This window comes from Falco biarmicus, chromosome 1, assembly GCF_023638135.1.
Source record: "Falco biarmicus isolate bFalBia1 chromosome 1, bFalBia1.pri, whole genome shotgun sequence".
Classification (NCBI taxonomy): Eukaryota; Metazoa; Chordata; class Aves; order Falconiformes; family Falconidae; genus Falco; species Falco biarmicus.
In genome coordinates, this window is record NC_079288.1 from 9541096 (window position 1) to 9554062 (window position 12967).

At 46.4% G+C, this 12967-nt stretch overlaps 1 protein-coding gene across 1 annotated transcript in view; it reads left to right on the forward strand.

Annotated features, from left to right (window-relative positions):
• Positions 1–12967, forward strand: part of DNAH9 (dynein axonemal heavy chain 9) — a 186292-nt gene that overhangs the window by 111638 nt on the left and 61687 nt on the right. The window contains exons 54-57 of the mRNA XM_056342836.1: positions 1582–1704; positions 3719–3923; positions 8978–9142; positions 11514–11654. Coding sequence (XP_056198811.1) covers positions 1582–1704; positions 3719–3923; positions 8978–9142; positions 11514–11654 — 634 coding nt within the window. The remainder of the gene's footprint in view (positions 1–1581; positions 1705–3718; positions 3924–8977; positions 9143–11513; positions 11655–12967) is intronic.

Genomic DNA, 12967 nt, shown 5'->3' on the forward strand with positions numbered 1-12967 from the left:
CACACAGTCTGCTCTTCTGCTATCTCACTTTGCACCCATTTCTACCCAACAGAGAGGAGTCATAGCTGGGATGGAGCACCAGAGCTAAATCCCTGTTCGGATATGAGTGCTGAGTTATTTATTTATTTTTTTAATTTTTAATCCAGAGCAAAACACTGGCAACAGGTGAGAGTGGTCCAGGGTTGATGCTTGCAAATTCATGTAGATTTGGAGATGTCTTGGGGTTGCCCACATTGTTTTGCTGGTGGCTCCTCTGCTTTCCTCATAGAGGGTAACAAGAAGTTAATAGATTTGATCTCATGTGGGATGAAAATACAGCTCGTTTTTCATTAGAGCAAAATCCTGCTTCCTGACCAACATGGTCACCATGCCTTGCAGTTATTCAAAGCAATCTGTGGAAAAGTAAGGATCCAAGAGGAGGCACCTAAATACAGACCTCTGGGATGGAACAAGAGGAGCAGACCCTGTAGCATTCACATGCTGCCATTACAGCTTGCTGTGCAAACACAGCATCTCCTTTCCCCCCTCCCTCCCTGGCCCCACATCAGGCTGGCAGGCTCTGAGGGGAGCTCAGCGTGCTGCTGTGACACCTCAGGACTTTGTTTAAAAGCATCGTTCAGCAAATAAGGGAGTGTTTCATCATCTGGGAAATGATGCTGCTTTATGAGGTTTAAACCCACACCCCTCTCTCCTTCAGGAAAGGATCATTTGAGCCGCTTTGGGGTCAGCTCCTGTCATTCTCTCTGACTGTTTCTTTGTATAAAAAAATCCCTGGACTCAAGAAAAACAGGGGCTGCAGATCAGGGATGGGGTTTGCATTGTGTCAGCCCCTTTAAGTTGGGCCTAAATGTTACTCTGAACTCCTGTCTGAGGTATATCTACCACCTCTTGGGGTCCCAAACTCTCTAGCTTAGATGAGAAACCTAAATTTTAGCAAGCGGGGTTAGCTGGAGTGATGCAATGCAACAGTGATGGGGTTAACAGTGCCTGGAGCATCCTCACCACCTGCCCAGGGCCCTTCTCACCTCTTTGCAGAGAGATAAGTTGTGTGAAGTGTAGAGCAGCCCTGAAGGAGAGAGCACAAGCACTTGACCTTGCCCTTCAAATGCAGAGCATCCCTGTTTCACAGTTAGGCACTGGGCAAAGGGGTCCAGTTCCCTCTTGAGGAAAGCAGCTGTCCTTCACACGACCCTAAACCCTGGGCAAGCCAGAGCTGAAACCTGCTCTTTGTCCTTGCTTTTACACAAGATTAACTCCACCAGCAGATTTTGGGGGAAACAAAGTATTTACTACAAATAACTCTAAGCTGTCCCATCTTTGTTCACTGATGCCCATGCTGGTTTCTTGGCAAAGATGACAGCGTTGTTTTTGTCTGACCTCCAGAGTCCAAGACTTAATTTCTCTTTGCTAGCCAGCCAAAGCTCTGCCCATGCCACTTTGTGCATCATGTGTTGGCACCATCTTACTCCTCTTTCCCTCCCTGCTGGCATGTGCATGTAGCTGCCGTCGCAGTGTGGAGCACCCCTCCGTCCCTGTCACACCCAGCCTTGCTGTACTGGGTACCAGTGCTGTTTCCTACAGGTACCTGGACACGATGGAACGAGCCCTGGCTGCAGGAGAACTGGTTTTGATTGAAAACCTGGAGGAATCTGTGGATCCAGTTTTGGGGCCATTATTGGGACGTGAAACCATCAAGAAAGGAAGGTGAGCTTCGGGGAAGTTTAACGGCAGGTGTGAAAGGGTTGTTTGGGTGTTGTGCTTCTGTTCCTGATCTCAGGCAGTGGGTGTTCGTATACAGCAGTGCTGACATCCTGCCCTCAGAAGCGAGGGCATTTTAAATCAGGCAATCACAGGTGATTCAGTCATAGGATGGCTTTGAAATAAACCCAGATTTTTCGTTTTGTTGGACAGTGTCATTCAAACCTCATGTAAAAGAGAGACCCGTAATTCTCCTTTTGTATAGTGACCTTGGTGTCTGTAACTGGCTGTCCTGCCACTGAATTACTACCAAAATAGCTACTTTGAATTTTAGCAAACACGGCATACAGCTACAGGTTTAAGCATTAAGAATATATAAGTGTTTCTTAATGAGGTCAGGTTCTCCGTGGCAGCTTCTGGTCACCCTCCAGCCGAGAGGAGGGCAGCCAGGGAGTTCACTTCTTCCTCCTTTCTGTGTGCAATGTAAAATAAGCACATTTTTAGCATGTGCTTGAATAACGGCAATAATCAAAACCTCATGCTCAGCGCCAAACTTGATTCAGGGACTCTTTTCATGTTTCGCTTGCTTTTGCAGACTGAAGTCGTCTGCCTTCAGAAGGATGGATGTCACTTGGGCTTTTAAGGAGCTCCGCTGCCAAGAGGAGCCCACGTGGGCTGACCTCTGAGCCCGTGGCCATGCCTTGCCGTGCAGCCCTGCTCTTGGCTTTGGGCAGTAAATAATAGAAAGCCTGTTAAGCTCAGCCTTTCACATTCCTTCAGCTCCTCAAGGATCATTTCTTTACTTGCCTAAAATATCCTAGGGTGATGCAAACTGCAGGGAAAGGCAAGCTGTCTGGCAAGTTTGCAGGGGAAAACAGTGTGCAAAGGGTGAATGGCTGTGGGCTCAGCTGCAGGACGGAGGGGAAGGATCATTTCAGAGGCAGTGATGGTCCCAGTGAAGGGGACTGACTTTTTCAAGGTGAAGATGAGGGTACAGCAGAGATGGTGGGACCCTTGAGTGAAAAACTGAGTCACTGCCTTTTGGGACAATATGTCTCTGCTCTTAAAACTCTCTGTAAGATCCCATGTTTCCTAAGAAAGGGTAAATAAGTCATAAATCAAACCAAAAGTCCGTGGGTTTCATGTTTTCCCAGACCCCACAGATAGATGCTGGTGGTCCCAGAGCGAGGTTTTTTGAAGTCAGGGCTCTCGGCAGTGCTTCTGGGCGCTGCTGTGAGCTGCGTGTGCTGTGTGATTTCTCTCTGCCTCGGTTGCACAGCTGGAAAAGCAGTCGAGGTGGCTGAGAGGACACCTTGTGAGCAGCTGTTTGACTGCAAAGTGCATTCAAACTCTGGCGATAACAGTGCTGCTCCTGTAACCCTCCAACTGCATCCCTGAAAGCGTTTCCAGTTTCTCCTTTCCTCTGGCTCCCATGGGCTTTGTTAAACCTGGATTCAGAGCATGTTGATTCCTGCGGTCTCTGTTTAAATTTTAGACTTGGTGCCAGAACTGCAGAACAGGAGGAGGCTGGGCATCCCTGAGTGATGTTACCTCCCAGGAACGGCAGCCAGCCGCTGCTCTCATCTGGCTTCACTGCTTGAGCTCAGTGTGACCACAGAGCTGGCCTGATCTGAGCCAACAGAGTCGACGATTCTAGCTGTGGCTAATTAAAATCTCCACGCTGAGAGGCTTTTCCTCCATGTAACTCCAGATTTAGGTAGAATAAAGCCTCTGTAAAAACCAAGGAGGGTTCACGGTTGAACTGGCTGTCCTGCTGCTGGAAGCTGTGAGCCTCCTCCAACAGGATCCAAAATTCAGAGCCAACGGTCTGGGGTTTTTCTTCTAAATCAGGAGTGACTCAGGCCTGTCTGATTTTAAATACTTTGTGCTTTAATAGTGATTTCTGTGTGAAGAGTGCAAAGTCCCACGCTGGCAGGTGCCATTGACTGATAGAACCATTTGTCTCTGGGTGAAACCTTGTGGAAGAGATGCACTCATGCCCCTTTTGCTCTGATTTCAGGTACATTAAGATCGGGGACAAGGAGTGTGACTTCAACCCTGCTTTCCGTCTCATCCTCCACACCAAGCTGGCAAACCCCCATTTCCAGCCTGAGCTGCAGGCGCAGTGCACCCTCATCAACTTCACCGTCACACGGGATGGCCTGGAGGAGCAGCTGCTGGCGGCGGTGGTCAACATGGAGAGGCCGGACTTGGAAGAGCTTAAGGTCAGTAGCTGGGAGTTTGCACTGGGAACGAGCATAGATAATAATAAAAACAATAATAATAATAAAAACCCTACTATTGTAATTCCAAACAAATAGCATTTCACCTGCAAGGTTGCAGAGATCGCTGAGCTAATCGTGCAATCAGGAGATTTCCCTCGAATGACAAACATTAAGGATTTTTTTTCTTCAGCCTTTTGTTTTCTTGATATTTTTGGAACACTTAAACTGCAATTCCAAGTTTTTTCTTCAAAAATTTGGGCAAGAATCTCTCTCCTTTCCTACCTCTCTTGGAAATGGAAACTGAGATTCTCATTATATCAGTTTTTTTCTGGATGTCACAGATTTAACTTTGGAGGTAGGATTAATATCGCTTAATTTTAGGCATTTATGGTATAGGATTCCCACTGTAAATATTGTGAGGCTGGTAATGACGTTTTTCTGTTCTAGTTCTTCCTCCCACTTGATTGTAACAGGCCAAAATGTTCTCTCTCTCTTTTAATAACTGTGGTTTCAGTTTCAAGATAATTTTTAAAAGAGGGTCCTTTGTTCTAATGGCACATTTAACAATGTAACAAATATGGATAATACTAAATATTTACTGAGAGTGGGAATAAATTTACTGCACATGCCAGGCCAGTTTTGTCATAATCTTTTCATTTAATGAGGTTCTAAAGTACGTTAGCTGTGCAGCCTTAATGATGCATTTAGTTTTAACCAGGCTCATGTGCTAACGAGCCAAAAGATGGCATCAAAAATACATAATGAACTGATTTAATGTGTAAGCCACAGTTATCTCGCTGGGACAGTGAAAGACCCAAAGGCTCTTCGTCAGGCACCCCTCGCACACGCTCAGCACGGGGCTGCAAGCGCTGCAGCCGCTGCTTGCCTTTGCTGATCTGCGCTGGAGGCTGCTGGGGGGGCCGCAATTAGCACAGCGATGTCATTAACTGCCGTGATGGTGAGGACTGTTCCTCATAGCCTTGGCAGCATCGCTGTTAGTGGTTGCTGTCACAATAAGAAAGACAAATTCAATATCATGTGCAGTCAACAAATCCACAATTATGCTCTTAAAATTTCATAACTCAGAATCAGCAGTGCTTCCCTCCCATGCTTCAAAACAACTGGGTATTAGAAAACAGTGAAAATGATGTGAATTAGGGATTGCATCTTTTGAAGTCCCAGTGTCTTCAGGGCGTGCATGTTCTGGAAGAAGGAGGCTGAGCCTGGGACCAGGGAAATGCCTCCCAGGTGCCAGCTATGCCCCTGCTGTGGGGCTGTAGTCTCACTTCAGAAAGCACTAAGCAGGTACAAATTGGCGTGGGATGTAATTTTCCTTTCCTTTAAGACTATTTAAGACCTTTTTCTCTGTAGCACTGCAGCAAGATAACACCAGGGCTCACTAACTGTCTTCGCCCTCTTATCTACTTCCCTCCTGCTACAGTCCTGCTGCCCCAGCAGGTGTCAGGGAGGAGAAAACCAGCCTGGTATTCAAGATGTTCTGCTGGATGTGGAACGGTCAGTCAAAGTCTCTTCCCTGCTGGCATAAGAGCAAAGACTTGTATCTCCAGACACGGTGAGGAGGGCTGGCAGTGCCTGCTGGTGCACCGACCCCTGCGGACGAGCATTGGCCACGGGCTCAGTACCTTCTGCCCCCGCTCTACTTACTGATGTGAAAAAAGCCACTAGGCTGTTCGATAGCTGGAGGGAGCTCCTTGAAAACAGATTTGAGTCTTTGGATTCCCCAAAGGAGAGGCCACTTCCCTAAGGGTGTTTTAATCCAGCCTCTCTTCCCTGGGACAAAAGGGTCAGGTGTTTGGTGTCTGGGGAAGGTGTAGGGCTCTGGCTTGAGGGCAGGTGGAGGTGACTCCTACAGTACTCCACAATAGTTACTGAGCTCAAAATCTTGTTAGGAGCAAAGATGGAGCACATCTTATATGAGAAGCCCAGAATTTATTGTTAATAACCTAATGAAAATTAACCAAACAGCTATTATTAATCCAATTATGATAACACTAATATTTTTCGTTTTCTCAACACAGTCTGTTTCCATAATCTTTTCCTTCATTGATTTCTAGTTACTTAGACTTTCTGTTCCTTCTTATCTTTGAAACTTTCTTTATCTGATTCACAGGTTTGCACTGCTATTACAAAGGTGTTCAGGGTCTAAGACCACATTTGCACTCTACTGTATTTTGGTGCTAGGGACAGATCAATCTGTCCAGAATAGCTACTTGCTCTGACTCTACGTTTAAGCCAGGCTAAAACAGGTTAAGGCAGGGGTGACCTGGCTGTGAGACAATCACGGCGAGGAGAAGCTGAAACCAGTTTACACCAAGGCAAGCAAAGCCAAGTCCTGAGACCTTCCTCTCAGGTCAGTACAAACCCTCTGGCCTTTAATTAGTCTCATTTGCAGTTTCCCTTTGCAAGGATGGCAGTGGTCCGAGTGCTGGTGGTCCTGCCTGTGGTCCACATCGTCTTACCAGGGCTGGTTTTGAGTACCTCCCACCTTCACTACACTTTGCTGGTTGCACTGATATGTCTCAAATGGCATTTGCCTCAAATTCATTATCTGTTCAGTGCTGAGAACAGCCTTAGAAAGAACATTTTGGCAGCCGTGTCCCAAGCTATAGGCAGTTAAGCCATGACTTGGGGTCCTGCCTTGCTGATGCAGTAGGTAAGGTGTGTGTGAAGGTCCCTGCACGTTTAGCCTGTGATGGGCAGGGCTGAAGTGCATCTTCAGGAAAGATGATTTACTGCAGGAGTGGGCTGAAAACACAGTGTTGTTTTTTTTCAACTGGTTTGTGCTGTTAAAATAATAAAACCAGCAGAAAGGACAAGGAGAGGAAGGTGGCTACTGTGGCTGAGCTAGGAAGGGCTTGGTAGTGACTCCTGCAAAAGTGGCCTGTAGCTCTGGTGAAGTTATTTTTGGTTTTTTTTCATGGAATGAAATTTTGAAGGCTCTCAGAGTAACCTGTTTCCCAGAAGTAGTGCTGTTATATATCAGCTGTGAAATAACAGATAATGAGCTCCACTGCAGAAATAAGAAATGATGACCTTGCTACTGCTGAAAACAATAGCATGATAAAGCTGCAACAGATGCAGACTGTTTGGGAATACAGCATTGTGCGCACTTCTAAGGGTGCGCTTCAGAAATTGTGTGGTGATTACAAGCTGTTGGAGCTAAAACCACACATCCTCATTAATAACTCTAGGGCTTACAGTCCACGGTCTGGAATAATAGCTTGCAAAATGTCATTTTTCAAGGCATGCTATGCTTGAATGACAGGAACGCACAAAATTAGCCATGTTAGTTTTCTGTTTCAAGACTTGTAAAATATTTACCACCATGGGCAAACTCCTGTGTGTAATGCCTACAGAACAGGCCTTTAAAAACAGCCGTTTATAACTGAAATACCAATAAAAGGCATGCTTCGGTGCACATTCTGCTGAACGCTTGGGTTGATGTTAACATGGAATGAGTGTGTGTGCAGCAAGTATATGAAATTTCAGGCCAAATATTGAAAGATGACTTATTAATGAAAGAGTTCATCTACTTAAAAACCTCTGACAACAGAACAAACTGGCTCCCTTGTGTGTTGTGGGATTGAAAGAGGTCGGGTCATATTTCTCATTTCTGGGGCTCTTCCAGACCCAGTAGGTAGTTGGAACGTGTGGGTATGTTTTCCAGCAACTGTCTTTGGAGCATTAAATCATTTGGCTTATGACACTGAATCTGCTGTGTGCCAGTCGCCGTAGCCTTGTCTCAATTCCATGTGCACAGTGTCTGCTAATCCTTGGGGCTGGCTATTTTTGCAGGGCTGTAACACGCTCTTTTGCAAATTACTTGAATTTCTTGGTTGTGTCATTGAAATGCAGTCTGAGGATTTTAAACTGTGTTTCACACAGTAGTGTTCTACTACCAGAGCGTTCATGATTGACATAATTTACGTAGAGAATAGTCCACAGGCTTATATCTTAGCAGCATCCAAATCAGATGCACAGCTTTCCCACAGGATGTTTTCTGTGATAATGCTAAAAATAGGTGTTCACAGTAGGACCACATACTGGAATAACATGATACACCTGAAATCCAGGAAAGATGCCATTTCCTTGAGCAAACACTTAGAATAGGGCAATCACTTTTGATGGGAGAAAGCCTATTCTGGAGGATTGTTTCAGAAAGGAGCCAGATGAGTTGTTTTTTCCACCACGAACAGCATTAATGACTGGTATTTCTGTGGAACAGAGGGAAATGGAACAAATGTTTGGGGAGAATGGAGGGGGCATTTCACAGAAATTGGAAGCGTGTGTATTTATAGGTATAATTCAGAAGGTCTGTCCTTGAGGCGGGATGGTTGTTACTGGTCCGTATCTGCTTGGCTGTCTTTGCGCTGAGTCTGCAGATCCTTTGGCAGGGGGACTTTGTCCTTGCAGGTACAGCTTCTAGCACTGGAAGCCACTGGTCCCAGTGAGATCTAGAGGCCAGAATACAAATGGGAGCAGCAATGAAGTGAGGCTGTGACTTTGCCCTCAGCTCAGACACGCACCGTGCTCATCTCTGGACCCAAGTGACCTTGCTGAGGTTTTTGCCATCAGGTTGTAAGCCCGTGGTCCTCATTGCTGTGACTGGTGTTGGTGTGTAGAATCAAATGCAGAGGTTCACCAGGAGGGGTGAGAAGCAGCAAGGACTATCCAGGCTGACTTGAGCCCAGTAAATAAATACTTCTAACAAAGAGATGCAGGATATATGTTTGAGATGGGGCATGAAGGCCTTTTCCTCCTAATTAATTCCAAGAATTTTAATACATTTCTAGTGAAAGGGCTCGGTTCTCCTGCTACTTGCTGTGCTCTTCAGGGTTTCTCTGAGTTGATGGCTTGTTGGATATGGAGTCATCCCCAGAGCTCTGCCCATGCCCAGGAGTCACAGAGAGCAGGAGTAAGCAATATTGGACTGTAGCAACTGTCAGTTAGAAGCCTGTTCCCATGTGAAGGTGGTTAATCCTTACTCTACTGCGTGTTTTGTGGCTAAAGCTTTCTGAATTTGTTATTTGCAGTCAGATCTCACAAAGCAACAGAATGGATTCAAAATCACCTTGAAAACGTTAGAGGACAACTTGCTCTGTCGGCTGTCATCAGCATCTGGGAACTTCCTGGGAGACACAGCGTTGGTGGAGAACTTGGAGATCACTAAACAGACAGCTGCAGAAATTGAAGAGAAGGTACAAAGACAGTGATAGCCTAGAAAAAAGCATGTGTGCGATGTTATCTTTAAACATTTCTGGGTGGCATGTAACTTTACTCTGCCCATCTCTGCCCCTTTTGCTAAGTAGAGAGTAGCAAGTGGTATAAATTGAAGTGCTCTCCATTCTGGGCAGCTTCAGGCCATTTAGCTCTTTGGTGCTTTTGTATGTTAAATGGCCTATTTAAGACAAAGAGAAAACGTCAGTGCCTGATGTAAAGACAATAAAATTTACACAGTGTATCAAGGCAGCTTTAAACTGCTCCAGCATAATCCTGAATACATCACACTTCCTCAATTAAGTTGGATTTTAGTACTGACAAGGGACTGGAATCTGTTGAGTTTGCGATCTTGAGTAAATCTGCAAGAACTTGCATATTTCATACCCTTCCATTTCTGAGAGTATAAATCAGCGTTTGTATTAACTGTGCAGTGTCAGCATCGCCACCCACCCAGATCACCTTGCTGCCTGGCTGGGGTTAGTTAAATCCACAGTGGTTTTCCCCTGCCACTGAGGGAACCTGAGAAGTGTTTGTGGTACCAGGATTGTGATAGGATTCCTGTATGGCCATCCTCAACGGCTTCCCTCCCAGGTCCTCCCATCTTCACAGCCCACACTTGGCAACCTCCAGCCCACTGGCCCACGTTGCCTGGGTAAGTTACCCATGTGCTGGGGCCAGGATGGAGCTGTCTTTCACTTCCCAGTGCTGTAGCCCCAGCAAGGAATGAAGTGTTCCCCGTATTAAAAATGGAAGATATTTCTGCTAGCTGTTCATGGTACAGCAGATGCATGCATGTCTTTGAGGAGGGCTTGCTTGAACCCTCAAAGGAGATGTTGAAGGGATATTTTGACCTCACAAGCTTTGCATCTTCACCTTGAAGTGCTCCAATTTCTAAACAAGTTGTGGTAGTAAAACTGGTCACTGCCAGCTTTGTGGCAACAGAGATGAATTTTGGAGTTTGTACCTGGTTGTTATGAGTTTGGTACCACATGGAAAGCTGCCTCAGGGCCCCATTAGAGGTGGTCTTCTCCAGTCAACCTTTACTCTGTTCTTGATCTGTCTCCCTAAAGGAAAGTGTTCAGCCAACATTTTCCTTCCTATGGAAATTCTCCCTGCTTTATTTATGGAAAGCAGCTGACTTTCCCACTTCTGGCTTTGATTTTACTAGATTTATTAATTGTATGGGGGCTGGGGTAGCTAAAAGTTAGTTGTCTAGGTCTAACCTAGACTCTGGGCTCCCTTTATAGTCAGTGGAGAGACGTGTTTGCTGCCATAAGGGGGACTCATTTAATGGAGACAGGCGATGCGTGGCCCATGCGGATGCTTGTTTTTGCAGCAGATGTTGAAGCTGCTCTTTGGAGCACCCTGATATTGGAGTCCATCACTGCTCATCGGGATGTACAAACAGGCTTATCCCACAGATCCCAATGTGTTGGTTGTACACAACAGCACACAAGCTCAGTCTGTGCTTCGTTGGGAAGGTCCGATGCGCCCCAGCCGGACGTGCTCACACCAGCTCAGATCACACAGAGGGAGACCCAGTGGTGTGTGTTTTGGTGCAGGCTGTGCCCTGCCCTGGTGGCTTGTACAACATGTGCTGAGCCCTTTTCCGCCACATCCCTGCTGCGTGGCTTACTGAGCTAGCTGGCTCAGCACTGCCTCGGCAGCAGGTGGCTGAGTTGCAAGTTACGACTGTACATAGCCAGAGCCTAAACTACTCCCTGGGAGGCTCGAGGGTGTCCTTTTATGCTGCTGAAGGGGAATGAAAGAATGAACAGAACTGAGACAATAATGGGGTGAAGTATCTGCCAAAAGGATTTTCACCATGTCCATCACAGCACCTATGCAGACACTGGGCCAGCAAGGTAGGGATGTGTTAAACGCTGGTGAGGAAAGGCAGCAAATAGCCGTTATAAATTAGCAGTTCTCAGCCTTGGGGGAAGCTGCCTCAAAGCAGCACCAAGTCTGTGCAGCCCTGTGTTATTAATGACCTGCACAGGAGGGGGGCAATTAGCAGGAGAAACTCATTGATGAGAAACCCAATTCCAGTGACTAAAGAGCAGGGATCCTAGTGAGAAGCCTGGAGGGGGCTCAGGAAAAGAGAGAACTGGGCAGCAGGGTGGTAAATGCAGTTCAACGGAGAATGTGCTGTAGGAAGGGGAATGCTGGGGGTGGGTGGCTCAAGCCCGGCTGCACCGTGGGTCAGAGGGTGGGGGCTGCTCCCTGCAGCGGTCGCATGCGGGTTGTCCGCTGCTTGGTCTTTGTGGCAGATGTCAACCCTCCTCTGGGCTGCAGACCCAATTCATCAAAATGCTTTCACGGTAATTTTGTTCTGTGTTTTCCTCCCAGGTCCAGGAGTCCAAGGTGACAGAAACCAAGCTCAACGAGGCCAGAGAGCACTACCGACCTGCCGCCGCACGGGCCTCTCTGCTGTACTTCACCATGAACGACCTCCACGCCATCCACCCCATGTACCAGTTCTCTCTGAAGGTGCTGTCCCCAGGGGCTGTGGAAGGTGGTGCCGCTGCTTCTCTCCCTAACTGAGGTTCAGAGCCATCATCCTGAGCCTCTTGGGGATGTTTGAGCTCCCAGACAAAAAGACCATCTAACCTAAACCATTCTGCTGATTTGGTTTTACGGAAAAGTTTCCCATAATATATTCCTTTGTGCATCTGCTTAAGATACATTACTCTTAACTTGTGTTTTAACGGTGTTTAGCACTCATTGGGGAAGATTTTTGTCCAAAACTCACTGCAAATGCTGAGTCGGGCATGGTCTTCACTGCTGCGGTGGAAGGAGCAGTGTTTCAGCAGCACCTGCCACGATGACCCCATGAGGGGTGGCCAGATGGAAATGTCCCTGCGTTGAGCTGAGTGTGGGCCGGGGTCCCTGCTTGGCTCTGGATTTGCCAGCCAGCCCACCGCAGGTGGTTGGGTGGGATCGGGTTAGATGGGCTTACGTTAGCTTTGCTTTCTTTTGCTTGGCTTCTTCCTAAGCAGTCGAAGTCTCATGTAAAGACACAGTCTGACATGCAGGTGCTGCCCAAGGCACGGGGGAAATCTTGGTCCCTGTGTGGTTTCTAAGGACCTACCTGCTGCAGTAAGTCTGGGAGCGCAGACCATGCCTTGGCAGGGCGCTCCCAGCAGGTCTGGCCCGTAGAAACCCACGGGCCTTTCAGGTATTTATCAGAGTTCTGGTTTTAATAAATGGATAGACCTTTTTTTATCACAGGAGAAAGATTTTTTTTTTTTTTTTTTTTTGGGGGGGGGGAGGGTTAAATGAGATGGCATCCTAGTCTAGAACTTCTTCCAAACAATTTCTTAACTTGACAAGTGACCTGGAAAAAGTAATTGAGAAGAGAATACAACATATTGAGCCTCATCCACAAATAAGTTTTTCTTTTTGGTATCTGCGACTCGTATGTTGAAGTAATTTTGCCCAGAAAACACACGGAATATCTTTTGTGCAAGGGTGCCCTCTGAAAGATTCATTCCTTACACATACATAATAGATACAGGAGTTTCTGAGGTTTCACCTTTAATCTTCATCTTCTGTTTTTTGTTTTATGTTTTCCAGTTAACATTAGTAATGTGTATAAATACACAGAAAATTATTGGGTGAAATGTTTTTATCTAATACATTCTGATGACAGATCATAAAACATTGTGTAAAGATGCACAGAGATGATTTTAAAATACTTACCACACAGCTAGAAGCCCATTATAAATTAGAGCAAACAAGATTTATATGCTACTACGCAGCGTGTTTTAACACAATTTAAAGAAATGTTAAGAGGGAAAATG